The sequence below is a fragment of the Toxorhynchites rutilus genome, chromosome 2, assembly GCF_029784135.1.
Source record: "Toxorhynchites rutilus septentrionalis strain SRP chromosome 2, ASM2978413v1, whole genome shotgun sequence".
Taxonomy (NCBI): domain Eukaryota; kingdom Metazoa; phylum Arthropoda; class Insecta; order Diptera; family Culicidae; genus Toxorhynchites; species Toxorhynchites rutilus.
This window is the reverse complement of record NC_073745.1, coordinates 78,575,641-78,601,684: the sequence shown is the minus strand read 5'-3', so window position 1 is coordinate 78,601,684 and position 26,044 is coordinate 78,575,641. Positions and strand designations below refer to the sequence as shown.

At 37.5% G+C, this 26,044-nt stretch overlaps 1 protein-coding gene across 2 annotated transcripts in view; it reads left to right on the top strand.

Moving 5' to 3' along the window:
- Positions 1-26,044, top strand: part of LOC129768657 (protein gooseberry-neuro) — a 150,981-nt gene that overhangs the window by 40,371 nt on the left and 84,566 nt on the right. For both annotated transcript variants that reach the window (XM_055770434.1, XM_055770435.1), the window contains one exon: positions 14,843-14,972. In XM_055770434.1, the coding sequence (XP_055626409.1) occupies positions 14,843-14,972 (130 nt within the window). The remainder of the gene's footprint in view (positions 1-14,842; positions 14,973-26,044) is intronic.

Genomic DNA, 26,044 nt, shown 5'->3' with positions numbered 1-26,044 from the left:
CAGATTTTTAACGGTGTGTTTCTATTGTTATTTTTCCTAAAAAGTTCATTGTATGTAAGAACTCATTATTTTCATTTGTTAAAAAATAATTATAGGAGGATTTGTCCAACACACGACCATATTGTTGACGAAGAACTACCCTGTTATTTTGTTCAAGTCCTCCGCTTTGCGCTCTTCTCAACAGAAGCCCTTTCTCGATTAGCTTAGCTGTCATCCTTGGTGGAGATTTTACTGTCATGCGAAACCAAATCACACACAAAATTCCTGGACAATCATTTTCTTGGTGAGTGGGTTAGAGCCTAGTTTGATTGTATAGTTCAGAACATTAATTAAATGGTGTCAGTTTGATGTAATGATTGCAATGCCAGAGACATCAGCGAGTAAGTAATTTGGTCGCGTCCACAGTTCAATCCGAAGCGAAGACATGTGATGACGCAAAACAAGGAAGAACAAGCGATGGTTATAGCTTCGTATCTAGAACGATACTGAAGGTTCGCCACAGCGAGATCCAATGTTTGTGCTCTAGACAAATATCCCCCCTCGTTCTTCTTCTTCTTCTCTTCTTTGTTCACGGAAACTTCAAATCATCCCCCTTCGTTGATCGCCGATGAGTTACTCGTTATTGACGGCATGGGTAAGGAAGCTCACGAATGTCAAATGTATGGGAAAATGGTAAAGCTTCTATTTTTTACAATTTGAACCGTTTACATATCAGGGGGTTGTAATACATAGCTTAAAAACAAATCTTAGGGAATTTCTGATTCGTTTGGTATTTATATCGTCGTTGTCCGTTCGCGACAAAAATAGTTATTAACGTTAACTTTATTTCATAAAAACGTGACCTGTTTTATGATGTGGTACCTTTAATGGAAGACGTAGTTTTACGTCAAACAATTTCTTTTTATAGAGAAAAAATGAATTTCAGCAGATCAATCATTTTTCTTCTGCTTCCCCATATTACAGTTCTACCTTTGAATTATAATAAGGATTAATTCACATTTTGTGGTTTCCCTGCTACAATCTTCTTATATTAATAGCATTGAATTCTGAGATTTCTTATGCTGAATAAGACCCCTTGAATATATTCTGAGTGATAAGATCTAAAATACGTCTCAATACAGTGTGATTCGGGAGAAATTTCTTTGGCGAAAAACCATCTGGCCAGAACGGGAATCGAACTCGAACTCACGGCATGATAATGTTTGACACCGATCACTCGGCCAAGGAAACACCTGTCTTATTTCTTATACTAAATAATTTTGCGACCCATGGACACGGAGACCATTTGAACTGGATGACTGATCTCGAATAGACACGGCAGATTTCAACACAACTGTAATGTAAGAGAAGAGATTACAAAGTTCTCCGATAATCTCTTAAGTTATGACCGCGATAGCGCGATCATTAGCATGGGATCGAAAGAGACGGATTTATTCCAATTATTACTGGATCGCATGTTCGTTCTCACAACCCAAATAATATAGTGGTAGGGGAGCAAATTGGTCATGGGGGGCAAAATGGTCACCTGCTTGTTTGGCAATATAACTACTGACTATAGATGCCGTATTGATAGTCACCTTATGTTTGAAGAACTTAATGACTTTTGAGTCACCCTGTACTTCAGTAGAGCTGTCGCATGTCAAAATACAAATAAAAACAGAAATTGCTCTCTCGATAGCCATTCGGCCGTAGTTCTGTGCGCATGGTATCTAAGAAATTTCTCGTGAAATTTAGTTCATTCAATCTGATATATTGGACAAATCATCAGTTTGGACAACTATTCACATATCCTAGGAGAGGTGAACAGATGTTTTGTTTAATCTCAGCGATTAATTACCATAGAAATTATTTTGATGCTTGGGGGTAAAGTGGACATAGGGGAATAACAACTTACAATGTTCTGTTTACTAAAGCTAATATACCTCATCACATTCTGCCCTTGAAGAAGATCCTTTGTGGTTTTGACCCAGGAAAAATATGCCACTCCAACTATACCACGTATCATTATGCGGAACGTTATGTGTTTCTTACTACGTTTATGTATACAAGAGAAAATTTAAATTTAGACTCTAGGTGAATAGGCCAAGCTTATTTCATACATGTACCTTATTTCATACATATATCAAAACTGTGAGCGCTTTGAGGCACCCCTAAATCATGTCCGATTGAGCTGAAACTCTGCACAGATCATTTTCTTGGGCCAATAAACAAAATTTACATGGTCGATTTTTGAAATTCGATGATGAAATTTTTCACATACATCCATCACCACCCTAAGGTACCTGCTATCTTCTTCTTGAATGGCGTTCACGTTCCCTGTGGAACTTTTGCCGTCTCAACGTATGCATTAACTAGCGTCATTTAGTAATACTAAGTTGAGATTTCTTCAGCCAAATAACACGCCTTGAATGTAATCCGAGGGGCAAGCTCTAGAATACGCGTGACCACAGTGCAAGTCGATGGAAATTTCTTTGACGAAAAATCCCTCCGACCAGAACGGGAATCGAACCCGAACACCCGGCATGATAATGTGAGACGCTAACCACTCGGCCACGGGTGCACACGGGTACCTGCTATATCAAATATGATTTGAGTAAATTTGGACAAAAAAACGCTCAAATCTATCCCATTTAGCTTGATAAGTGCGGGTGACCATTTTACCTTCAAGCAAAAAAAAAGTTCGATTTTCACCTTTTTTCGTAATGATGAAAAGTGTACTATTTTGAATTTTTATAGTAAAAGCCGTTTGCTATCTTGAAGAACAATGAGTTGAACTATAATATTCTTCGAGGAACGGGAATTGAATCAGTATGTGGGCGCTGGAAATGGGCATGTTCCTTAGGGTAACCACTATGCCCCCACTTCCCTTACTGTTTATCTCTCGCTCAACCACCCATACTTTGAACATATTCCATTGAATTTGAGACAATTTTAATATTTTCAATTTTATACGGTGCACGAATATGGATATTATTCATTTTAACTTTTAAGCACATGTCTTTGAATAATACATAGGATGATGAAATTTCTTGACAAATGATTTTCTATTATTCAGTTTTGGCCATCTGAATTCCTTCGCTGTCTTATATTTGAATTTCTATTTGCAAAGTCACAAATTTGGCATGTATTCTCAAAAGGCTACATAAAATGCAAGCTGAATACACTATACTACAAAAGGCTACATAATACAATCAGGTAGCCGGATAATCGGCTTTTTATTTGCGAATATGTATCTAAGAAGTATCGCGAATTAACAAGATTTGCTAGATTAACAGTAATCAAACATCATTTTTTAATTATGTATGAATTGTGTTAATGAGAAATTATTTATGTTTTCTAATTGCTGGTATTCGACCGGATAGTAGGTCACTATCCGGTATCCTGCCGGATATGCTAGATACCCGATAGTTACCGAATATACATTTCTAGCAATAAGTGCTTGTGACGGAACTTTGTGCTTATGACGGAAATAAGTGCCACACCTACTCCGAAATCTTAAGTGAATTTTAGGTGACCTGGGGTGACATTGCGCATTTCGAAACGAGCGATTTTTGTTCGTTTCGACCATCTTGACTTAACTTTTTTTTCGAACCCAAAAATTATACATTTCTCTACGAGACAAATTTTGCTCTAAGTCTAGTACACTGAAAATATTAACTTGAAAAAGATACATAATGCTAACCCAATTCGATTTGAGTTCGAATTTTCTCGAAACGAGTTACTCGTTTCGAAATGCGCAATGCCACCCCTGGTTTCTTTTACGCGGATTTTCGAATTAACGCGAGTTTTGAAGTAGGACTACGTCTTTCATTTCTATATCGGGGTGTAAAATCAATGTTTCGAAAACGAAAACATTACGCCGGAGACCGAGATTTTGAGCGTTAATAGCTCCTAAACAACCGAACGAAATGGTATGATAAACACTTAATTCGAAAGATAAATTGTCTACGCGTTAAATACTTGTTACTTTTTCTTCCAAAAACTTGTTTCAATATCCTTAAAATTGCTTTCAAAACAGTCTATTGAAATCACAAATCGGTATATAAGCGAGAGCCGCTCGGAAATCCACTCAGTTATAATTGAACAGCGATTGGAGCATGTTGTCGCTGTTGTGGTGAAGCTAACTTCGTTTATTATGAAAGCGCTGATGAACGGTGTCATCAAGAGCCTGTTTGTGCACCTTTGGCCAGAAGGGAATCCATCAGGAGGAGAGTGATGCCACAAACGGTTCCGCTTGAGACATCGGAGCAGCCACCACACACACATATACGCGCGGAACTATTTTTGTTTGGTTGCCATCCAGCGTCGAGAAGATTCCGGAAAGATGTCATCGTTGCAGGAAAATAGTCTGCTAGTTCCCCTGGGAATTGAAAAAAAAATTCAAGCGAAACAGTTTATGTTAATGCTTTCTAACCATATAACACTGTGACCAAATACATTTGGTTTTGTGATTTTTCAATCAAGTGCAATTAACAGGTGGTTATCGAGTTAACATTAAACACTGGTGGGTTTCGAGTATCGAGAAGAATCTGGGAAGATGTTATCGTTCCTGAAAAATAATCTGCCAGTTCCCTTGGAATTGAAAATTACATTCAAGCGAAAGAGTTCATTATATTTTCTATCCATATAATACTGCGACCAAATACATTTGGTTTTGTGATTTTTCAATCAAGTGCAATCAACGTATGCCCACGTCTTTCGGCAATTTATTAGAGGTGCAATGAATCTTAAGGAGGATTTCCCGCTCTACGCGCAATGGCAAATGATGTTTACTCAACAATTTCTCAAACGAGTAATGGCTGTTTTGAGAAAGGATGAGCGAACGCAAAAATTATGTAGACTGATTTGATGCAACAGATATTTTGTCTATTGAAAATGGAGCATGTATTATGTATTATACAACTTTTGTGTGATTGCTTCTTTTGCTGAATATTGTGCCTTCAACGTAACGCTCTCGTTTTCGAAGTCCACCAAATATTCAATTATTCATTCATTCAGAATTGATTCAGATTGATTTGAGATTGATTCAACTAAAAACAAATGATCACTAAATCAACGATAGTCCTACGTCACCCTTGCGGTTATACTACAGATATTACACACTTCCTGTTTTTTACGCGGATTTTCCAATCAACGCGGTTTTTTATGAGGTACGTATTCCTCGCGTAAAAAAACCTGGGTGTACATTGGTGGCTTGAAGCCAATAAAAATGGTTATCTCGAATTTCAGAAGATTACCTCATTAAAATGTTCACCATCTCGAAAAAAACCGTATGCAAAATATCATCTCAATCGGACATAACATAAAGTGGCGCAAAGCGGTCAAAGTTTGAGTTTTTTGAAAATCGAAAAATCACCCAAGGGGGTACATGAAAATTATGTTTTGCTTACTAAGGGCAAGTTCACGAGTCCAATCGCAGAACTGTTCATTGATTGATCTTCTAATCGACGCCGTTGAATTTACCTTTTACTAGAAAATTCCTAGTACTTCTACCAAAACTCATCATTATAATATCAGATTATTTTCAGACACAATTCTCGTTCAAGATTTTTCAACCACTTGCAAATAATATGTTTCTCCGTTACATGGAATAAATGTTTGATACAGAAAACATGATAGAATACAGACAAATCCCTCCCCACTTCTACCCTTAGAGAGGGGGGAGAAGTGTCTATTCACCATAGAAACGTTTCGTGCTCCCTAAAATCTTCACATGCCAAATTTGGCTCCATTTGCTAGATTAGTTTTCGAGTTATGCAGAAATGTGTATGACAGCCCACGCTAAGAGATGGGGGACGAGTGTCGAGCCACCTTAGAAATGTTTCTTCCCCATAAAACCTCCACATGCCAAATTATGATCCGTTTGCTTGATAAGTTCTCAAATTATGCGGAACTATATGCTTCATTTGTATGGCAGCCCCCCTCCCCGCTCAGAGAGACGGGAGGAGTGTCTATTCACCATAGAAACGATTTGTGTCCCCTAAAACATTCGCATGCCAAATTTGGCATTTTCTTGATTAGTTTTCGAGTTATGCAGAAATTTGTCTTTCATTTGTATGGCAGCTCCCCCTTAGAGAGGGGGTGGAGTGTCTAACCACCGTGGAAACATTTACTGTGCTCTAAAACCTCCATATACCTAATTTGGATTCGTTTGCTCCCCAGCCCTCCTTAGGGGGGCGAGGAGAGGGGGGAGGAGTATCTAACCACCATAGAATCATTTGATGCACCCTAAAATCTCCACATGCCTAATTTTGTTTCATTTAATTGATTAGTTTTCGAGTTATGCGAGTTATTGTCTTTCATTTGTATGGCAGCTCCTCCTTAGAGAGAGGGTGGAGTATCTAACCACCGTTAAAACATTCATTGTACCCTAAAACCTTCACATGCCAAATCTGGTTTCGTTTGCTTGATTAATTCTCGAGTAATGCAGAAATTTGCGTTTCATTTGTATGGCAGCCCCACCTTAGAGAGCGAGGAGGGGTCTCAAACTATCATGAAAACCTTCCCCGGCCCCAAAAACCGTTTTTGTGTCGATCGGTTCAGTAGTTTCCGAGTCCATAAGAATCAGACAGACAGACAGAAAGACAGACAGACAGATAGACAGACAGAAATCCCTTTTTATATATAGAGATTGAGTATTGTTGCACTGCTATTTTTTTGAGCTTGCGGTGTAATGCCTAGTTGACATTAGGAGCCGAACCCCGTCGCTGACAAAAGCGATTAACGCTTGCACCAACACAAGCGCGCACTGGCAGCGACGGCGGTCGGTAGCATAGTTAACTTTTTTTAATATACAAGTCAGTCGATGTAGTGTGGTCTATGCTAAAAGTTGTGCGCAAATAAAATCGCCATCTTTCCTACTTCGCTCTCTTCATTCCATCTCCCGTAGTCAAATTACAGGTGGATGGAATCGGTTAACCGAAGAGATACTTAAGTAAAAATAAAACGCTTGGAGTGGATCCGGAAAAGAAAGATAACACAACGTAGGGTCCGGTTACCGCTCGACGGTACAAGTATTCTATCGTGTAAATCGACATTTCGCAGAAGTTCCATATAAATAATCGAGATGATCATTTTCATTGGCACCCTAACCATACGTTTTGCCTCGAATTCCAAAAAAACCCAGAGTGTCGATTTTTGACAATAAGAAATTTCTGCACCATTATGAAAATGTTGATCATGACTAACGTTTTGACATTGACAGATAATTTAAATTTTTCAAGGGTTCGTTCACACGAAAGTACAAAACTGTCAAGTCGCTAATGGATGGGCCCTTTTAATCACATAAAGTCCTATCATAACAAAGTATGCCCCTAAATTTCAAATTTTTCGTAAGTAACTCCCATTCCCAAATTAATTTTATGTTACTAGAGATTATAGAGCTGAAACCCAGATTGATCCCAAACAGGGGCTCCGTCCAGTCCTGCCAGCGGTGAGCTTAAAGCGGTTGAGAAAGTAAAACACCAAACGGGCTGGCTGAATGGTTTCAGACCATTGGGGCAAAATAGCCTCAATGACTATAAAGTTAGCGAGTTCATATGCACTAACCGCGGATAGAATCGTACGACATTATATAGCGAAAATATCATTAAAATCGGTTGATTTTCATCAAAAATAGAACAACACCAATTCCCAATTATTCAAAATTATGACGTCTGGGCTCTCACATATGAGCGCTGTGGCGTAAATTCCCGTCCAAGCAGCCACGCTAATCTCGCGGCCGATCTGCGCAGCCCCTGATCCGTAACCATACCGTGCCGGCCCGAGGGTAAAGGTGCCAGAACAATAAAAACAGAAGAAAGCAAAATCTGCATAACATGCCTGTAACTTTAATATCAAAAGTCGGATCAAGATCAATTTGGAGATTATATTTGTATTGCTTTCATTTTCTCCCTGTTCTCCGTGCCAGGATTGTCTCGGCTGGCGCAGGAATTCCTCAGCGTGTGTCCCAACCCGAATGAGGCTCAGAGCGCCGATTCGTGCGGTTCCGATGAGTGCCGGCTTCTTTGGTGCATTTTTCTTTCATCCTTCTTCCTTTGGGCAGTTGGGGCGCGTCTTCTTTCGCATCCCGTTCGTTGTTTTTTTTTCCGATTCTGAATGCTCGGCCAGAAGACAACGAAAAGATATTAATAAATTTTTAAAACAAGTCACTTATATAGAGCCTGCCAACAAAGGCTCGGGCGTAGAAAGGTTGTCGATATTAAATTGTCTGACAAGAATATCAGGATGGCTATACGCCACTCACATGAGCGTGAGCACATGTGTGTGTGTGAAGGCGCGCGCGCCTTTAAAGTGATAATGGGCGGAACAGTTTCGGTCATCAACTTTTCACGCGCTTTCAAATTCCACGCAATGGCATGCGCTTCCCGTCGGGTCGGCCGATTTGTGATGTGTTGTCAAATTCCAGGAAGAATTGAGCTATCGTTTTTGGAAAACAATCTGACGTCGAGTCGTTTTTTCGCCTGGCCGATGGGAATGATTACGGGTCACCTTTTTAACGCACGTCAATCACTCGAGCAAAGGTATCATTACCCATTTAGGGGGTGTTCGTTCTCGATTAGACAATAACATACAGCTGCGAACAACTAATTAACGAGCACTTTAAGGATCGGTTTAATGATCATTAAATTATCTGCTTGCTGGAACATTCGAGGAAATTTTTTTTCAACTTTCAACTTTGATACAAACAAGGATTTAATTCGTCTACCTTTCCTGAAACAAAGCATCATCCAGCTTCGATTATCAAAAGTTTCAAAATGCGAAAATGACATCTTTTCCAGCAATCGCGAAAGTTTTGGTTCTCCTGCAGAAAACTTCTCCAGGACCAAACGAAGCGGACGCGTTTCGTCTACGAGTTAATTAAATGATTACCTTGATAACACCTTTGTAGCACCTTCATTGCCTTCATCGGCTCGGATTTATACACGGAGAAATCAACCGAAAGTAAAGGCTGATTTAGACGATGCAGTCTGCGCTCTAGTTGAAGTCTCCAGTGAACAGAGAACAGACACTCTGTTTAAGTTACTTGTACCAGTATCAAACAAGTAATTGGCCTCTAACTTAAACAGAGTGTCTGTTCTCTATTCACTGGATAGCTGACTGGCATCGTCTAAATCAGCCTTAAAAACCAGACACCTGATGCCGAGGTAGAGTAAGAACGAAATCGAAGCAAGGGAAAAAAATCGATTGATTTCGATTTGATTGATGAAATCAACAGGTACGACCAGTTGGACGCACAATAGCCTTTTCATCTGCTTTGGACCCAGACTTTGGACCGCAGGGTTTTTTTACCTCCTGTCTGTCTGCGGGAATTGGTTAGCAGCGCGTCTTGATTTCACCCTGGCCGTGTTGTGTTTTTTTCTTCTTGACGCGCTCTGGCAGCAGGTTGAGGTGCTGAAGGTATTTGTTTGTAAAAGTTCATTATAAGAATTTGAGATTGAACCTCGGGTGTTTTATTTTGCCTGCTTTTTTGGTCGACTCATTGAGATCAGCGGCGATTTTTTTGTTCTCTTTAATTTTTTATCTTATACTTGCGTTGATTTGTTCGAAAGAAGCCCCAGATCGAGGTTCGATGCATTCATCTCATCAGAAGGGATTAGGTGCGAATGGTACTACAAAACCTCAAGGAGGTAATGGTTAGGGTGCCAATGAAAATGGTCATCTCGAGTTTCAAAAAGTTACCCCATAAAAAATGTTCACCACCACGAAAACACACCCAAGGGAGGAGTAAAGGAAATAGGGGTTTTCGAAAAAAAAAATTTTGATGCCAAATGTTTTAAAATGGCATAAAACGTCGAGATCTAGTGTCATCTTGAAAAACAAATTTTTGTCAAAAATCGACACTATGGGACTTCTGCTTTTTTTTCGGCATGCGAAACGAAAAGTATGGTTTAGGGTGATAATTAAAATAGTTATCTCGATTTTTCATTCGGAACTTGCTTCTTCTTCTTCAATGGCACTAACGTTCCTAGAGGAACTTCGCCGTCTCAACGTAGTATTACTTGCGTCATTTTTATTAGTACATACTTAGTTGAGATTTCTATGCCAAATAACACGCCTTGAATGCATTCTGAGTGGCAAGCTCTAGAATACGCGTGATCACAGTGCAAGTCGGAGGAAATTTCTTTGACGAAAAAATCCCCCGACCAGAACGGGAATCGAACCCGAACACCCGGCATGTTAGTTATGACGCTAACCACTCGGCCAAGGGAGCACTTCTGAACTTGCTACGAAATCTTGATTTGCACAATAATATACCCTATGCAAAATATTAGCTCATTCAGACTTCATTTACTGATGTCAAAAACGTTAAAATTTGAGTTTTTTTGAAAAACGAAAAATCACCGAAAATGGAGGTTTAAAAATTTTGTGTTTGATGCCAAATGTCTTAAAATTACATTACTTGTCGAGATTTACAGCTTATAGTTGCCAGAGGAAGGAAAGAATGTTAGTATGATATTCACGAGGTTGTTCCCTTAGCAAGAAATAGATAATTCTTAGTGGGGAAGGGTAAGGTATCGATGTGATTCAGCGAACACGTAGGGGAGGTGGGGGTAAAACGGACATGTTAAGAAGAACTTCAATTATATATTTTGAAACTCATGTTTCTCAAAACCTTGATGCAGTTTCTTGCAATTCAATATAATGTTTTTTCTACCTAATTGGCCAAATATTTCACAAAAAAGTGTTTTTCAATGTTTTTTACTGAAATTAAACAGACCGAAAAGTACAAAAAAAATTCGATGCGGGTAATATGGTCATTAGGGTGCCAATGAATGTATGGGAAAAAATCGACCCTAAAATTTCAAAAAGTTCCCCTTTACAAAATGTTCACCACCTCTAAAAAACACCCTATGTTTTTAAAAAAAAAAAAAACTCAAATTTGAACGTTTGTGACACCAGTAAATAAAGTCAGAATGAGCTAATATTTTGAATAGGGTATATTATTGTTCAAATCAACATTTCGTAGCAAGTTCCGAATGAAAAATCGCGATAACTATTTTTATTATCGCCCTAAACCATACTGTTCGTTTCGCATGCCGAAAAAAAGTCCCATAGTGTCGATTTTTGACAAAAAAAAATTCCGAGATGACACTAGATCTCGACGTTTCATGCAATCTTAAGACATTTGGCATCAAATTTTTTTTTTCGAAATCCCCGATTTCCTCCCCCCTTGGGTGATTTTTCGATTTTTAAAAAACTCAAACTTTGACCGCTTTGCGCCACTCTCCCTTGAGTCCGATTGAGCTGATATTTGGCATAGGGTGTTTTTCCGAGGTGGTGAACATTTTCTATGGGGTAACTTTTTGAAACTCGAGATGACCATTTTCATTGGCACCCTAATGGTCATATTGTGGGGGTAATATGGACAGGTTTGTAATATTAGGCTGTCAAAAAAGTCCTGCGGCATTTTTTTTTGAATTTTCATTTGTTCATAAAATTAGTTACAATCATCTGTTTTAAGTCAAATATGCGCCGTTTTGTTCGATGGCTTGTTCCCAACGAGATGCCAACTTCATAATACCCCTGTTATAGAAGCTCGCTTCCTTATTGGCAAAAAACTCGGATAGCCAATTTTCACAGGCCTCTTTTGTGGCTAACTTCTGACTACCTAGCTCGTTCGCCATGGACAAAAACAGGTGGTAGTCACTTGGTGCAAGGTCCGGACTATACGGCGGATGCAAACGAACCTCCAATCCGAGCTCCCGGAGCTTCTGGCGCGTCACCAAAGAAGTGTGTGGCCTGGCGTTGTCCTGATGGAAGACAATGCGGCCTCTGTTTATCAAAGATGGCCTCTTCTTCATGAGTGCTACCTTCAAGCGGTCCAGTAGTTTGCAGTACAGGTCCGAATTGAGCGTTTGGCCATAGGTAAGCAGCTCATAATAGATTATTCCTTGACAATCCCACCAAACACACAGCAGAACCTTCCTGGCCGTTAATGAGGGCTTGGCCACCGTCTGAGCCGCTTCAGCGGGCTTCGAGTCAGTCACCATCCGCTTCAGAAACGGGTCGTCGATTTTGTTGCGATTCAGCAGCGATTCACATGCGTCGATACGGTCAAAGATGTTTTTTTGCGTCAACGTGTGTGGCACCCATACATCGAGCTTCTTTGTGAATCCAAGCTTCTTCAAATAGTTAATAACGGTTTGATGACTTATCCCCAGCTCTTGGCCGATGCTACGGCTGCTACTATACCGGTCTTTCTCGGCTAATTCAGCGATTTTGTCGCAATTTTCGACGACAGGCCTTCCGGAGCGTGGCGCATCTTCGACGACCTCTACACCAGAACGAAAACGTTGAAACCATCGTTGTGCGGTGGAAATGGAAACTGTATCGGGTCCATAAACTGCACAAATTTTATTGGCAGCTTGAGATGCATTTTTGCCTTTGTCATAGTAGTACTGTAAAATATGTCGGATTTTCTCTTTATTTTGCTCCATATTTGCGACACTATAACTCACGAACGACTTCACCAAACAAAACACTGTCAAGGACTATGTTATAGCGCGCAAAAATACCTTTCCAACAAGCTATAGTATGACTCGATACAATGAATACAACTAGAACTACGCGCTTACAACGACACCTCGCGGAAATACTGCAGGACTTTTTTGACAGCCTAATATATAGTTACAATGTGGTAAGCAAACTGAATTTAATTTGCTTTTATTTCAAGAGTTATTAGACGACAACAGTTAAGTGCGCACCTTTGCCCCGCACTGCTCCATAGCAAATACATTCTGTCAAAAATATAACGGGAATGTTTGAAGAAAATGCTTTATTTATCTTCTAAAACCAATTTCTCGCCTTCAAAATAAGCACCTCTGAAGTAAAGAACTTTTTTTCCAACGAACAATCCAGTCATCCAAACACTTTTTATAACTGTATTCAAGAATTCCCTTCAATTTCTGCAGCGAATTCGTTTTTACGGGTCCTACGAAGCGGTAATTTGAGATTCAGAAAAAATTACACATTGTCTCGTCGCGAGTGATTATGCGTTGCATGAACGTAATTTTGATAAAAATTTGATCGTTCAATCATGTCTTCATGACACAATTTTCTTGACTTTTGAAGTAGATAAGGATTCAAAAAAAAAAGTAACAATGGTTGTTCTGATGACGAAGCCACAAAAAATTCTTGTTTTTCAAATAAATGAAATAAATGTAATGTTATGTTGGTTTGATTTAACATATACTTTTCAAGGTTTTTGTATTTTGTATTTTTGTATATTATTTTGTATTTGAATCGGTGCATAACGTATAATTTTTTTGGTAACTTGTAAAATATGAAAGAGAACGACTACAACAATAGAAAATCTGCTACGAAAAAGAGGTAACTCACCAACCACATTCCCCCAGAGAAATGAGCAAGGTCATTTCGCAGCTAGCCAGAAAATCGATTGGAGTTAAAGACATCAAGCTATACAAAATTGTAAACCATTGTAAACACAAATTTTATTCAATTCACAATGAACTTGAATAGGTTTATTTTTATTGTAGCTTGTGGGAAAATCCTATTCATCTCCTCAAAAGATCCTTTATGTGGAAGATAAAGTTATGAATACTCCATAAATTATACATATTGAAAACAGTAGAGATATAAAAAAATATTCGAGCCTTGTGAAAATATTTTTTGTGAAGTATCCATCTGTTCACAATTTGGGAGAAGAGAAAGCCATATTTCGCGCACCATTCCACCACCATCTGGACGATCTCTATTTCATCGACCTTCCGATTGTTCCTCTTGCTCTACTATTCATTCCCTGGCAATAATAACAGAGGAAGGCGAAAGAAAACCTCACTAATGGACGACCCAAACCCACGATTAAAGCACCAGCCCCGCAATCCGTCTCCTGGCCCCGGCCCAGTGTTTACCCGTTTCCAGGAGGTGTAAAGGCATTATAATTTTCTCAAACATCATAAAACTGTTTCTATCATCATTACAACTTTTGACGGAATACTCAACCGCACTTTCGGCCATTCATTTCCAAGCGGAATGCCGACCATGTTTGTGTCTTGGGTGTAAGACGCGCTTCGTTCCGTGGGGTCGATGTAAAATCATAATTGCCACGGTAAATAGCTCGGTAAACACCACCGGCACCCGAAAGAGGCGCGTCCGAAAGGTGAGAAAATTTAATTAAAAACTGTGAAAGGGTTCACACTTACGCATTTGATTGTTTTCTTTTTTTGTTTTTCTCGGTGTGGCTTCCCCTCCCGGCGATCATCCAGCATCCATTGAGGGAGGGTGGATTCATGAGGAAGCGATTTCGGTAGAATCAATCGGGGTTTTAGTTTCTTTCTAATGAGAATCAAACATAGGAAGGTACCACATAAAAGTATTTGAGAGGTGTGATTCCGAGAAAAATTGATCTTTCATTCAGTTTTTAGAACAATTCAAAGCAAAGTATTTAGTCTTACGTTTTTTCGAATGCTTTCAATGTAGATTTAAAAAATTAAAAATTAAAAATTAAAAATAGCAGCAGGATAGACGAGGAACTATATGGTGACAAAGGTCAAACTTTGCGTAAAATCCTTGCAATCCAGTTTGATAACAAAACGCTTTTTGAATGCTGACCTTCTAACAAAATAGAACCCTTTGTTACCAGCATAACACCGTTGTGCTAATTGACGCAACTTTCCCCCAGACGACATTGAGTATCCAAAGGTTAAGTTGAGTACCACAATACATTCCGCTGCTGGATATATATTTTAGCGCAACAACTAGTCCTTCGTCGGATGCAGGAAGCGCGCCGGCCTTGGAAACTTCCAAGCCGGGCTTTAAATACACAATCAGAACAAGACAGTACCTTTCAAAGAAGTTTTACTTTATCTCTCAATTGCAGGAAGGTGTTTCGGATCCGCCGAGTGTCTCGTCGATTAGCAGACTGCTGCGGGGCGGTAGCAGTGGCCCAGCGGAAGCCCGGCGGGATGATGACGGGCGTAAGGATTACAGCATCCACGGGATTTTGGGAGGTAAGTTGTTTGCTGTTGAAAAATGTGTTTAATCGAGAATGAAAGATACAGTAATTTAGTTGCAAACCAATGGAGAAATAATTTTCGGGATGGAATTGAATCGATTCAGTATCTCGAGAAAATCTGGGGTCATCTAGCATTGATATCAACTATATTGAATGAAATGTCTTTATTATAATAGAGAAGGATTTGACAGGATTTGAAAAAAAACATTCTTGGTTAATTATTTGAACCTTAAAGTGCGTTGACAAATTTCTATAAATGATCGATTTTCTCACTTTTGAAACATTGATATAATATGTATCGATGAAATCCGTATTTTATTTAAAACAAAGCCACAGCCTAATTTAAGGCAAATTGATATTTTGTTTCTATCAACATAGGAATATCGTCACTCATTGTTGCATATACAGATTAGGTAGGCCTGACTAATGAACCGTTTCTGAGAAATTGTCCGAACGACTTAGCAGCATATTATCGAGCGTCCTCAATTCTCCTGAAATTTGCGTGTTCTCTTAGCTTTGGTTCGAATGTATTCTAAACAACCAAGAACGATCTACGTTTTCCCAAGTATATCCACATTCTGTTGAATTCAATATTCTCCCTTTTTGTACAGACAAGTTTGTCTGTTTTACAATAGTACCATGAATACTTGCAATATTTGCTGAGAATAAAGAATTCATTTTTGACAACCAGTCGTAAAACATTTCAGAATGGCCTACGGGCTATATATCCCTTATAAACAATAACAATAAAGGACTTAACACTGATGCTTTGTCAATCAATCATATCAACCATAAGTATCGTCCTTTTGGCATTTTTTCCAATGTTGATCACCGTCTCTAATAAGATAAAAATTTATTTAATTCACTCTTCCTACAAGGACAGGTTTTTTTTATAATTATCAGATCATGCACATTTTTGTTTTTAATTCTAATAAATCTTTAAATCTAAACTGAACCATAACTGAAACCATGATCTCTAATTATTCCAGTCTCCCTTTCTCTTTTTATCTCTCTCTCTCCTTCTTTCTTTCTCTACTTGTCTCTCCTTTTCTTTCTTTCTCGCTCTCTTCTTTTTTTCTTTCTTTCTCCCTTTTCGACGTAGAACTACGTCTTTCATAAGGGGGGCCAAATCAGAAAACAGGTCACGTTTTTATGAAATAAAGTTAACGTTAATAACTATTTTCGCCGCGAACAGATTTTGGCGATTTACATATCAAACGAATTAGAAATTCCCTAAGATTTGTTTGATATATATGCAATACATAACAATCCCATAGGGCTTCTGTTGAGAAGAGCGCAAAGCGGAGATCGCTACGCTGACCCCATTTGTATCTGCTCTCGTGTTTGACTGTTTGGTGTTGCAAATTATGCAGTCGTAATGATAAATATAAACAATAGGGGAGATAGCGGGAGGGAAATATTTACGCTATTGGTAATGCATCTCTGCTGAGGCAAATATTCAGCCTTTTCCCAAGCAGTTAACAATTAACATCTATCATCAATGCATTGAACTGACGCTATGGTGAAGCAGGTGTTAAGGTTGTGCACCAAAAAATTATTTGGGAAAAACCAAGTTATTCAATAAGTTATATTAACCCATTAACGACCAAGCTGTAACAAATATTTTATTAACAAAAGCCATTGCTGTAATTTTGATTATTGACGTTACAGAAACCCCAATTTTCAAGAATTATTTTTTTCCGGAAAATGACAAAAAATCCAAAAAGCGCCAAACAAAAACATTGGCCAAAACCTACATTTTTGTTCCTGTAAGAGGTTCAATTCAATGGTTTTTCTCCTACTTCACAAGCAATGATCTTTTATCAAAGTAATATTGTAGAAAAGTTTACACATTTTTAAATTTTGTAAGGTTTTGGTTTTTGTAAACTTATGTGAGGTTATGTACTTTCAGCATATAGTTGCTTTAAATCGATTCTTATGCCCAATAAAGTGATACAAATTCGAATGAAATTGATAGAAGGTGATAGCTAATAGACTAAGCTATCATTTGATGCCAAAACCTTACCATATGGTTGTTTGCCAAAGCCATGAAAAATTATCGAAGTTTCTGTTCGATTTTTCGAACGCTTGGCATAAAACGGATTAAGTTATTAGTTTATTTGGGCTCGCGTACCAACTAGGATTGCATTTGCGCTAATCTTGATCATAATGAAGCAGCGCTACTCTTTTCGAGGTTGTTGAGATTAACAGATAGAGTTTATTTCGTTTATTTAGTCACTAAGAAAGTAAATGTCGTTCTGGAATTTTGTATGTGATTTGGTTTCGCTTGCCAGTAGCAAAACTTTCTCCACTAAGGATGACAGCTGCGCATATCTCGTGCATGTATTGTTCTACGAGCACAAGAATGAATCATCAAAACAATTATCGTCAAATGGTTCTACAATAAAAAAAAAACAATTCAGGGCGACCAAACTGGTAGAGTGGTTATTTCAAAATTTTCGTTGCATTATAAAATAATACCCGCAGTTATAAACAAGCGACTAGAATTAAACTACAGCGTAGTTCTACGTCACCAATGCGGTCGTGTCTTCAGCACAACCTCCTATAATTTTTCCATTTATTTTCTTGTTCCCTTTTTCATTCGTTTTTTTTTCAATTTACTAAGAACAACTAAACCTCAAGACTCTATTAAACTATTGTGGTAACTTTCCATTTCAACTCTCTCGTAAAGCCGCTGCCCTCTGCGATTCAATGATGAGAGACCCGAAAACTTCTCTTCACACAATGTAAAGCTGTTGATTTTGGTTGGTGTTACAACCGACATTCAAATGTTTAAGCTAGCACACTTTATATGGGCATTAAACCTAACACTTACTTTCAATAGATAGATAAACAAATTATTGAATAAATAAATATATAAATACAATAGACAAAAAAATTATAAATAAAATATCCAACCCACCAAAATGATTGCTGTTAAGAACGCCGCAATTAAAAAGAAGCCGGACACACGATGCGGAGTATACAATTCAAGTTGATTCCATCAGCATTTTGATTTGGGCAACATGTTAGTAGGAAATACTGATGATTCCTTTCTGTAGCTTGAGAATTTAGTTTCCCTTCCTTGTTTGTGTACAACCGAACCACTCACTGACTTCAGTACACTTTACCTGGACATTAACCCTTTGCGGTCTACGCTAATGGTGGATGAGAGCAGACAAACGACTACAAAGGGTTAAACCTAACACTTGCATTCCGCAGACATACATAAGATAAGAGAGATAAAAGAAGAAATAGATATTCAAATGAAAAAAAGAAAAAATAATGAATGCCTAAAAAAATAAGCCTATAATAAATCAAATAAATATTAAAAAAGACTAAATAACGCCAATAAATAACTATTCGTAAAAAAATCAATCGATCGATGACGTAGAACTACGAAATGGTTTCGATTCACTTGTTCGGTATGAACAAGGATTTTATTTCACAAAAATAATTGCACCATTGTGCAAATCCAGTAAACAAATTCAGTTGCTAGACTAGAATACCTCTAGAGCTCGACAGTTATTCTCTACGCATTATAAATAGGGTCTAACTTTCATATATTTATAGATAGAGGTGAACATTATTGGACAGTGTTGTAGCCCCAATCATTTCAATCAACTTTGGTTAACAAAATTTGGTTTATCTTTATAACAGATACTAAATTGCGTGAGTTTTTTTTCTCTAACTTTCATAATTCGTATTGTACATGAAAACTGTCTTCAAACGACTTTAAAATAACTTTTTAAGGTAAGGGGGGTGGCACGCCGCCATTTTTTTGTGGCTCGCATAGAAAATCCTAAGCATAGAAATCACTCCCTAACCACACTCAAATTGCGAAACAAAAAAAAATGACCTATGGTCAATTTGTGATAAATGAATTAATATGGATGCCAGATCTGTGGCACACCCTCAGTTACAGGCAGGGTTGCCAAATATTATGTTCAAAAATCAGGAAGAATGAATACAACAATTAGGAAGAAATCAGGATAGCTCAAATTGGGTTGTCCGGAAAGGTCGTACCGATGTTTGGGGAAACAAAAGCGTAATTATCATAAGTAGACATATATTTAGTCAATTTTATATGCTCAGTTTTGTTCCGCGATTTCTTTCCAGCTTTGACGTAGTTTAAAAATGCTATCTCCCCGAAAAATGAAAGAAATAAAAGAAATATATTTTTATGATGTGCATAGAGTCAAAGTACTTGACCTTGAGAGAATTTCGCAGAGATCTACACCTGTGATACAATATACGGTGAGTTTAACTAGTTGGATGGAACATCTAAGCCAGACTACAAATTAATTTATCGTGGTGTCGAAAGTACTGAAGTTTGCGTTGCCCTGATGGAACACGACGCTTATCAAATTAATTAATTCGAGAAGTTTGTCTGTTAGTCTATTTGTCTATTAGTTTGGTGAATTATCTGTGGGAATTTATCGACTGTTTTCCTGGTAAAAGCTCATAATACAGATTTTTTTTGAAAACAATTGGTTTGTGAAAAAACAATTTTTGGGAGGTTAATCCGTTCACCCCAATTTTTTTACGTTCATCATTATGATAATGTTCATAAATGATTAATTTTCATCACCCGGGGCGATTTGCTTCAAAACGGCATTTGCGCTCATAAAGCGAGTCGCAGATGAAGATTGCAATATGATAAATTAAAAAAAAAAAGACTAGCTAATTGACTTTTATTTAATATATCGATCAAATGAATCGATCTAGTAGTTCAAAAGTTATGATTTTTTCTTTATATGCATTTTCGCTGTTCGGAATTTGAGACAAATGGGATTAAACATGATTTTAGTTCTTCACCATAAATTTTGTGTGTAGTCAAATGAAAAAGATGGCCCTATTGTATTCAAAAATATTTTTTTATTTTTTTTATTTTAAGTAATGAGACACTGTTCAATGGCCATCATAGTGTTGTTTTGAGTTCTGGAATCTATGATCCCTTAATTTGTTCAGGCCATATCTCCGGAACCCGTGGATCCATTCGGATAAAACTTTAAAGGGTTTATTCAAATGAAACTTGTTACATTCAATTCGGTTTTAGCTGTTTCAGAGAAAACTGAGCCGCAACACTAGTTGTCCGGTTAACAAAAAAAGTTGTCTTTCGTGGTGCTTTTTGTAAAATGTATTTTCCCAATTTTTTTAAATGTAATTGTAATTGTAACCACCCTGTTACTGTTTAACTTGTAAAGAATCGGCTGTGTGTGAATTAATACTTTATTGTCTATCAATATCGTTTTGATGTGTTGAAAGTATGTTTGCCATGTTAAAAAATGGAAACGAAAATGTTGTTCAGAAAAACATATTTTTTATGCAATTTAATAAGTGAATCGACGAGAACCACTGGTGAAAAGAACATACAGATATTTCATAAAATAATACCTTCAAAAGTTTCAGTTTGTTTGAATTAGTACGTTTGATCAAATTCACCTCGGTGATCAATTTGCCCCCGGTACCAACTTTCGAAAAAAATATGAAAGGGTCGGGTTAGCGGTCTGCTGATGTGGCGAGGAATTGCTCTATAAGGTACACCAGGGCAAGTTGAAATTCGGGGTTAAAACGGAAGTCATAAATTTTACTAGGAATGATAGATTGACGTGATAAAAATATATATAGTAAACATTATCTTTCAACCCACCTTATGACAGCCATTGCCAGAATATTGGAATGCTTTAACGCAATCAGCGCCTTTGTTTACTTTTCCTTGTTCTGTGAAATCAAAACAAACATTTTGCGCGCTGACTGAATCGGTTCGAAAACACTGATTTTTTCAAACATATCGCCAGAATCGCACGTCAGGTAATCAAATAGGGCTAATCAAGTGTAGTGGTTTTGAAAATTAAACTGAAAAATCTTTTTTCGTGAAGCTCTGAGCATTTAAACTCACCCCATGGTTTTTTCAACCCTGGTGAAGTTGAAACCAGTGAAAATCGAATATTTTTCAAACATTGCTGCAAATTCCAGACGTTATTTGTCGGTGATTGTTGTATGAATGAATGATGATAAATTTAAAAAAATAAGAATAATTCATATTTCGTTCCTCAGTATGTTCTACATAATTTATGAATACACAAACATGATATAAGTAGAATTTGTTATTTTGCAACAAGGGGTCGTTTAAATATTACGTTACGCAATTTGTTACTATTTTAGACTCCCTCTTCTCTACATAACATGACATGTAACATGTAATGATCATTTGTATAAAAACGTTTAGATTTAGTTGGATTTATTTCTAAACAAGCTTTCACAAGCCATCTGCTCCTCCATTTTTGAGTGCGTTACGTGATATTTGAATATTTGAATGATCCCATAAACCTTATTAGTGGCTGTTTCAAGTGACTCTACTCTGACATGAAAGCGTCTGAAATAGTATTCTTGATGTTATTATTCAATTTAGTGTTTTATAAATCAATTCGAGAAGCAAAACCGCACAATAAACTCATGATAGTTCGCGTTTCAACTTACCCTGCTCTCAGGACAAGTTGAAACATCCAGTGTGAATCCCTATTTTTTATCGAAAGACATCTGTTATACCTTGTATATGCTGCAAACAGATTTCAATTTGGTGATTTAGTGATTTTTTAATATAACCTTCAAGTTGAACTTCGAAAAAATCATTTCAACTTGCTCCGGTGTAGCTTAACATAATCAAGTTTCCGTTATATTTAGTTCAGAAAGTTTAAAAGTAATAATGTTGATTTTGAGCAAACATGTTTGAAAACACCGAATTTCAAACTTTATTGCACAAAGATGATGTCTAAACTCATCAACAACTCGCAGAACAATTAAATATTGACCGTTCCTTGACATTTAGGAGCCGTGAGAAAGATCCTGAAGAATGGAAGATGGATTGCACACTATTTGACAGACCGACAAAACAAAAAAAAAACCGTAAAATATTTTGCGGAATCATGCTTGCTAGGTACTGAAGAAAGTCATTTCTGCATCGGGTCGTAAACGGGGATAGACAATGGATATAGGGGAAGTGGGAGCATAGTGGTCACCCTAAGGAATAAGCCCATTTCCAGCGTCCACGTACCGCTTCAATTCGTGTTTTTCGAAGAATATTATAGTTCAACTCATTGTTGTTCAAGATAGCAAACGGCTTTTACTATAAAAATTCAAAATAATACATTTTTCATCATTAGAAAAAAAGGTGAAAAATCGAACTTTTTTTTTTGCTTGGTGGTCACCTAGTGGAGGCAAAGTGGTCACTCGCACATATCAAGCTTAATGAAATAGATTTATGCGTTTTTTTCGTAGGTACACGTATGAAATGAGTTTGGCCTATTCACCTATAGTCTCAGTTTAAATTTTCTCATGCATACAAAAACGTAGTAAGAAACACATAACGTTCCGCATAATAAGGTACGGTCTAGTTGGAGTGGCATATTTTCCTAGATTCAAAGCCACAAAAGGAACCCCTTCAAGAGCAGAATGTGATGAGGTATATCAGTGATGAGGTATATCAGCTTTTTATAACAGAACATTGTAAGCCGTTATTCACCTATGACCACTTTGCCCCCAAACATCAAAGTGATTTCAATGCTAATTAATCGCTGACATTAAACAAAATATATGTTCACCTCTCCTAGAATATGTGAACAGTCGTCCAAACTGATGATTTGTCCAATATATCAGTTTGAATAAACTAAATTTCACGAGAAATTCCTTAGATACCATGCGGACAGAACTACGGCCGAATCGAGAGAGTAACTTCTGTTTTTATTTGTATTTTGACATGCGAGAGCTCTACTGAAGTATAGGGTGACTCAAAAGTTATTAAATTCTTCAAACATAAGGTGACTTTCAATACGGCATCTATAGTCAATAGTTATACTACCAAACAAGCAGGTGACCAATTTGCCCCCACTACCCCTACGAGGGCGTTCCGATAAGCACATAGCCTCATAACCCGATGGTGTCAGTATCGCAAGAGAGATTACTTATCGTATAGTACATTCTCGTAAACGGCTATTGTCAAAATTTCAGCCGAATCGGACTCGTAGTTTTGTTTTAACCGTATGTGAAGCGGGCGTGTCCGCGGATTTGAAAAAAATGAAAAAAAGGAAATTCCGCCGTCGCCACGGCCAAATTGGTCGAATTGCACTACGAACTGATGCCCCATCCACCGTATTCTCAAGATTTGGCCCCGTGCGGCTTTTGTTTGTTCCCAAACTTGGAAAAGTCACTCGCCGGGCAGAAATTTGAGTCGAATGAGGAGGTCATTGCCGCCACGAACTTTGCAGACCTCGAGAAAACGTATTTTTCAGATGGATTAAAGAAGTTGGAGTACTGCTGGGTCAAGTGTATCTAGCTAAAAATCGCCACTTTTCCAAAATTTTTGTTTCTTTTTGTTTGGCATCAGCGAGTTGTAATCTGAAAACCAGTGAAACTGTCGATAGTGAACGTTACCGAAATTAATTGATTCAATTGTACCCCTGCCCCAAAACGATCGAAATATCAAAAAAGCAGACACAAAGTGATTTTTATTGATGACAATACCTTGTCACACCGAGCAATATCGGCCAGAAAACGGTTAAACTACTCTATTGAGATCAATTATGACTTGACTCCTCCCGATTATCATTTTTTTCTTCGATGGGACACGCGTTTGACTCAAAACACAATAGAATTTCGTTTAGCGAGGCATTCATAAATTGCCTGGAAGATGGGGAAAAAGTGCAGCACTCATTCACCATTAAAATAATTATGAGGAATAACCGACACCTCTATTTTGTTCAAGTTTTGTGGTTTTTGTTAAGTAATTCTTGCGCTTGTTTAGTCTTTTGTACCACCTTGCTGCTGAGATTAGCCTAGAACTGTCAAAATAAACAACAATACAAATTTTATTAGCAATGCGTCGATTGTGGTTGTAAGATGTAAGATTCCGTATTTGTGACCTAGATGTTGGGAATTTTTTCACGTTAACTGTGGCGACTTGATTGGAAATCTTTGTTTTTCGAGCTGTGATATATAGATTTTTAATAAAAAAAATCAGGTTCCACATTCATACAATTGGTAGCTCTTTCCAACCTTGCTCATTTAATTATGTTCCACATTTTAGGTTAAAGGTTCAATTCCCGATCGGCAAGAATTTTTTTGGACTGGAAATTTTCTTGCACTCACGTATTGCCTTTATTTAGTTCATTTGGCAAAAATTATACTCACAGATGGTCGGTGTTAAGTCAGGCCGGACCATGTTACATTTTTATGATTTCGAGAAAAACTAAGTTGAAGTTTAGCGCTCTGCAATTTTCTAAGCATTCAATTTTTTCGTTCAATATAGTTCTAAGAAATTTTAGCTACTCTCTGGCAATACTGTGACGTGATAAAATTGTAAAAAACATCACGTTTTATGCTCAAAACAGACAGTTATTTGGCATACTATATGTTCATAGTCCACTCTGACTGAACCAATGAAGCACTTTTTAAGACTTGGTTCACTATGACTGAATAATTTCGAAATATTTTTCAATCAATGAACAGTTATGCAATCAAAATGTGTTTCATCACAATTTTTCAATATTTGAAGTCAATATTCAGCAAATAATATCAATATTCGGCAATTAATATCCACTATTTTTCAATTTATTTTGCAGTAAATTTTTCACTCGAGAGATATATTTTGTTCGAATAAAATGACTATACGTTACGTGTTATTGATTGAAATAAGTTGAAATTAATTTTAGAATACATGGTGTACCGAAGGAACGTATTTAAGGAGGTGCATGATGTCACTGTATTTCATTTTAGAAATATCGTGCCCGATGGGATACAGCGGTTTCAGAACTGCCTCTTGGAAATTGGGCACAAGTCCTCCAAGTCTTTTTCTCACGTCTAACTCTGCGAAGGGCGTATCGGGGTCGTGGCTATATTTGTACTGAATCATTCCAGGCTTCGATTTGTCAATACGAATCACCTGCAAATTAAGTGACATTTGTTAATTTAGAAATTGGTTCTGAAAATGTATTGTAGTTTAAACACGAAAAGATTGAATGATGAATATCAATAAACACCTTCATTGATAGCCAGTTCAGCTGTTCTTTCTTTTTGTTCTTCTTCCTATTAGTGATTAAAACTTCGAAAGCCTTCGTAGAAAAAACATGCTGCTGTCCATTTCCTTCACTTCGAACCTCTTTTTGCTCTGTTTGCAGGATTTTACAATCTGGTAAAATTCCTCAAACGAGAACATGTTAGCCGCTTTCCTGGTTCTATTCTCAATTTGACTGAAATCGCGGTCGTTTGGGAGACAGCTATGGCCACTAACGCAAAACTTGTGCTCTATCACATCAATGGGACAATCATGTAGATCCACTATATATATATCCAGATCAAAGCAATTTTTGTGCTTCTATTCTGACCACCGCATGCATCAGACCAACAGACCAATCTATTCGACTTGACATTACATTTTATATAATTAATTAAACAAGAACCCACTTCCTGGGCTCCTCTCGGAGCAATTTCCTCATGCCATAAATACATGAATCCTTGTTTCGTACCAAGGTCATGTATTCCGAGCTTGAAGACCGACTGTTGTCGTTTGTAATAAGCTTCGCTGGTGGGAACTTTTGGCAACGGCAAAGTTTTTTGTAAGTCAAATGAGATCACGTGTATTGCGGTCTCCTTTGCAAGCTCAGCATCTATGGCCCGACTGTTGGTCATCAGATCCACTTGTTTGAAGTGATCTTCCTTTTTCCTCTCAGGCTTGAGGATTTCTTCCGCTGACAAGGCATCAATTCAAATTTTTAGACTGTCACACATCTTGCAGGTGTCCTTTTTCGGGCTTTTAAATTTGAGGTTGAAATGCTTGTAGAACACTCTCTTGTAAGTGGCAAAGCCTACACAACGTAAATCGGATGTGTTTTAATAAAATAAAATGATTTTAATAAAAAATAAATGATAGAGATAATCAAAAAATTATAGGAGGTTGTGTCCAAGATACGACCGCATTGTTGACGTAGAACTACGCTGTTATTTTATATAAGTCGCTTGTTTATAGCTTCGGATATTATTCTATAATGCTGTGAAATTTTAGAAACAACT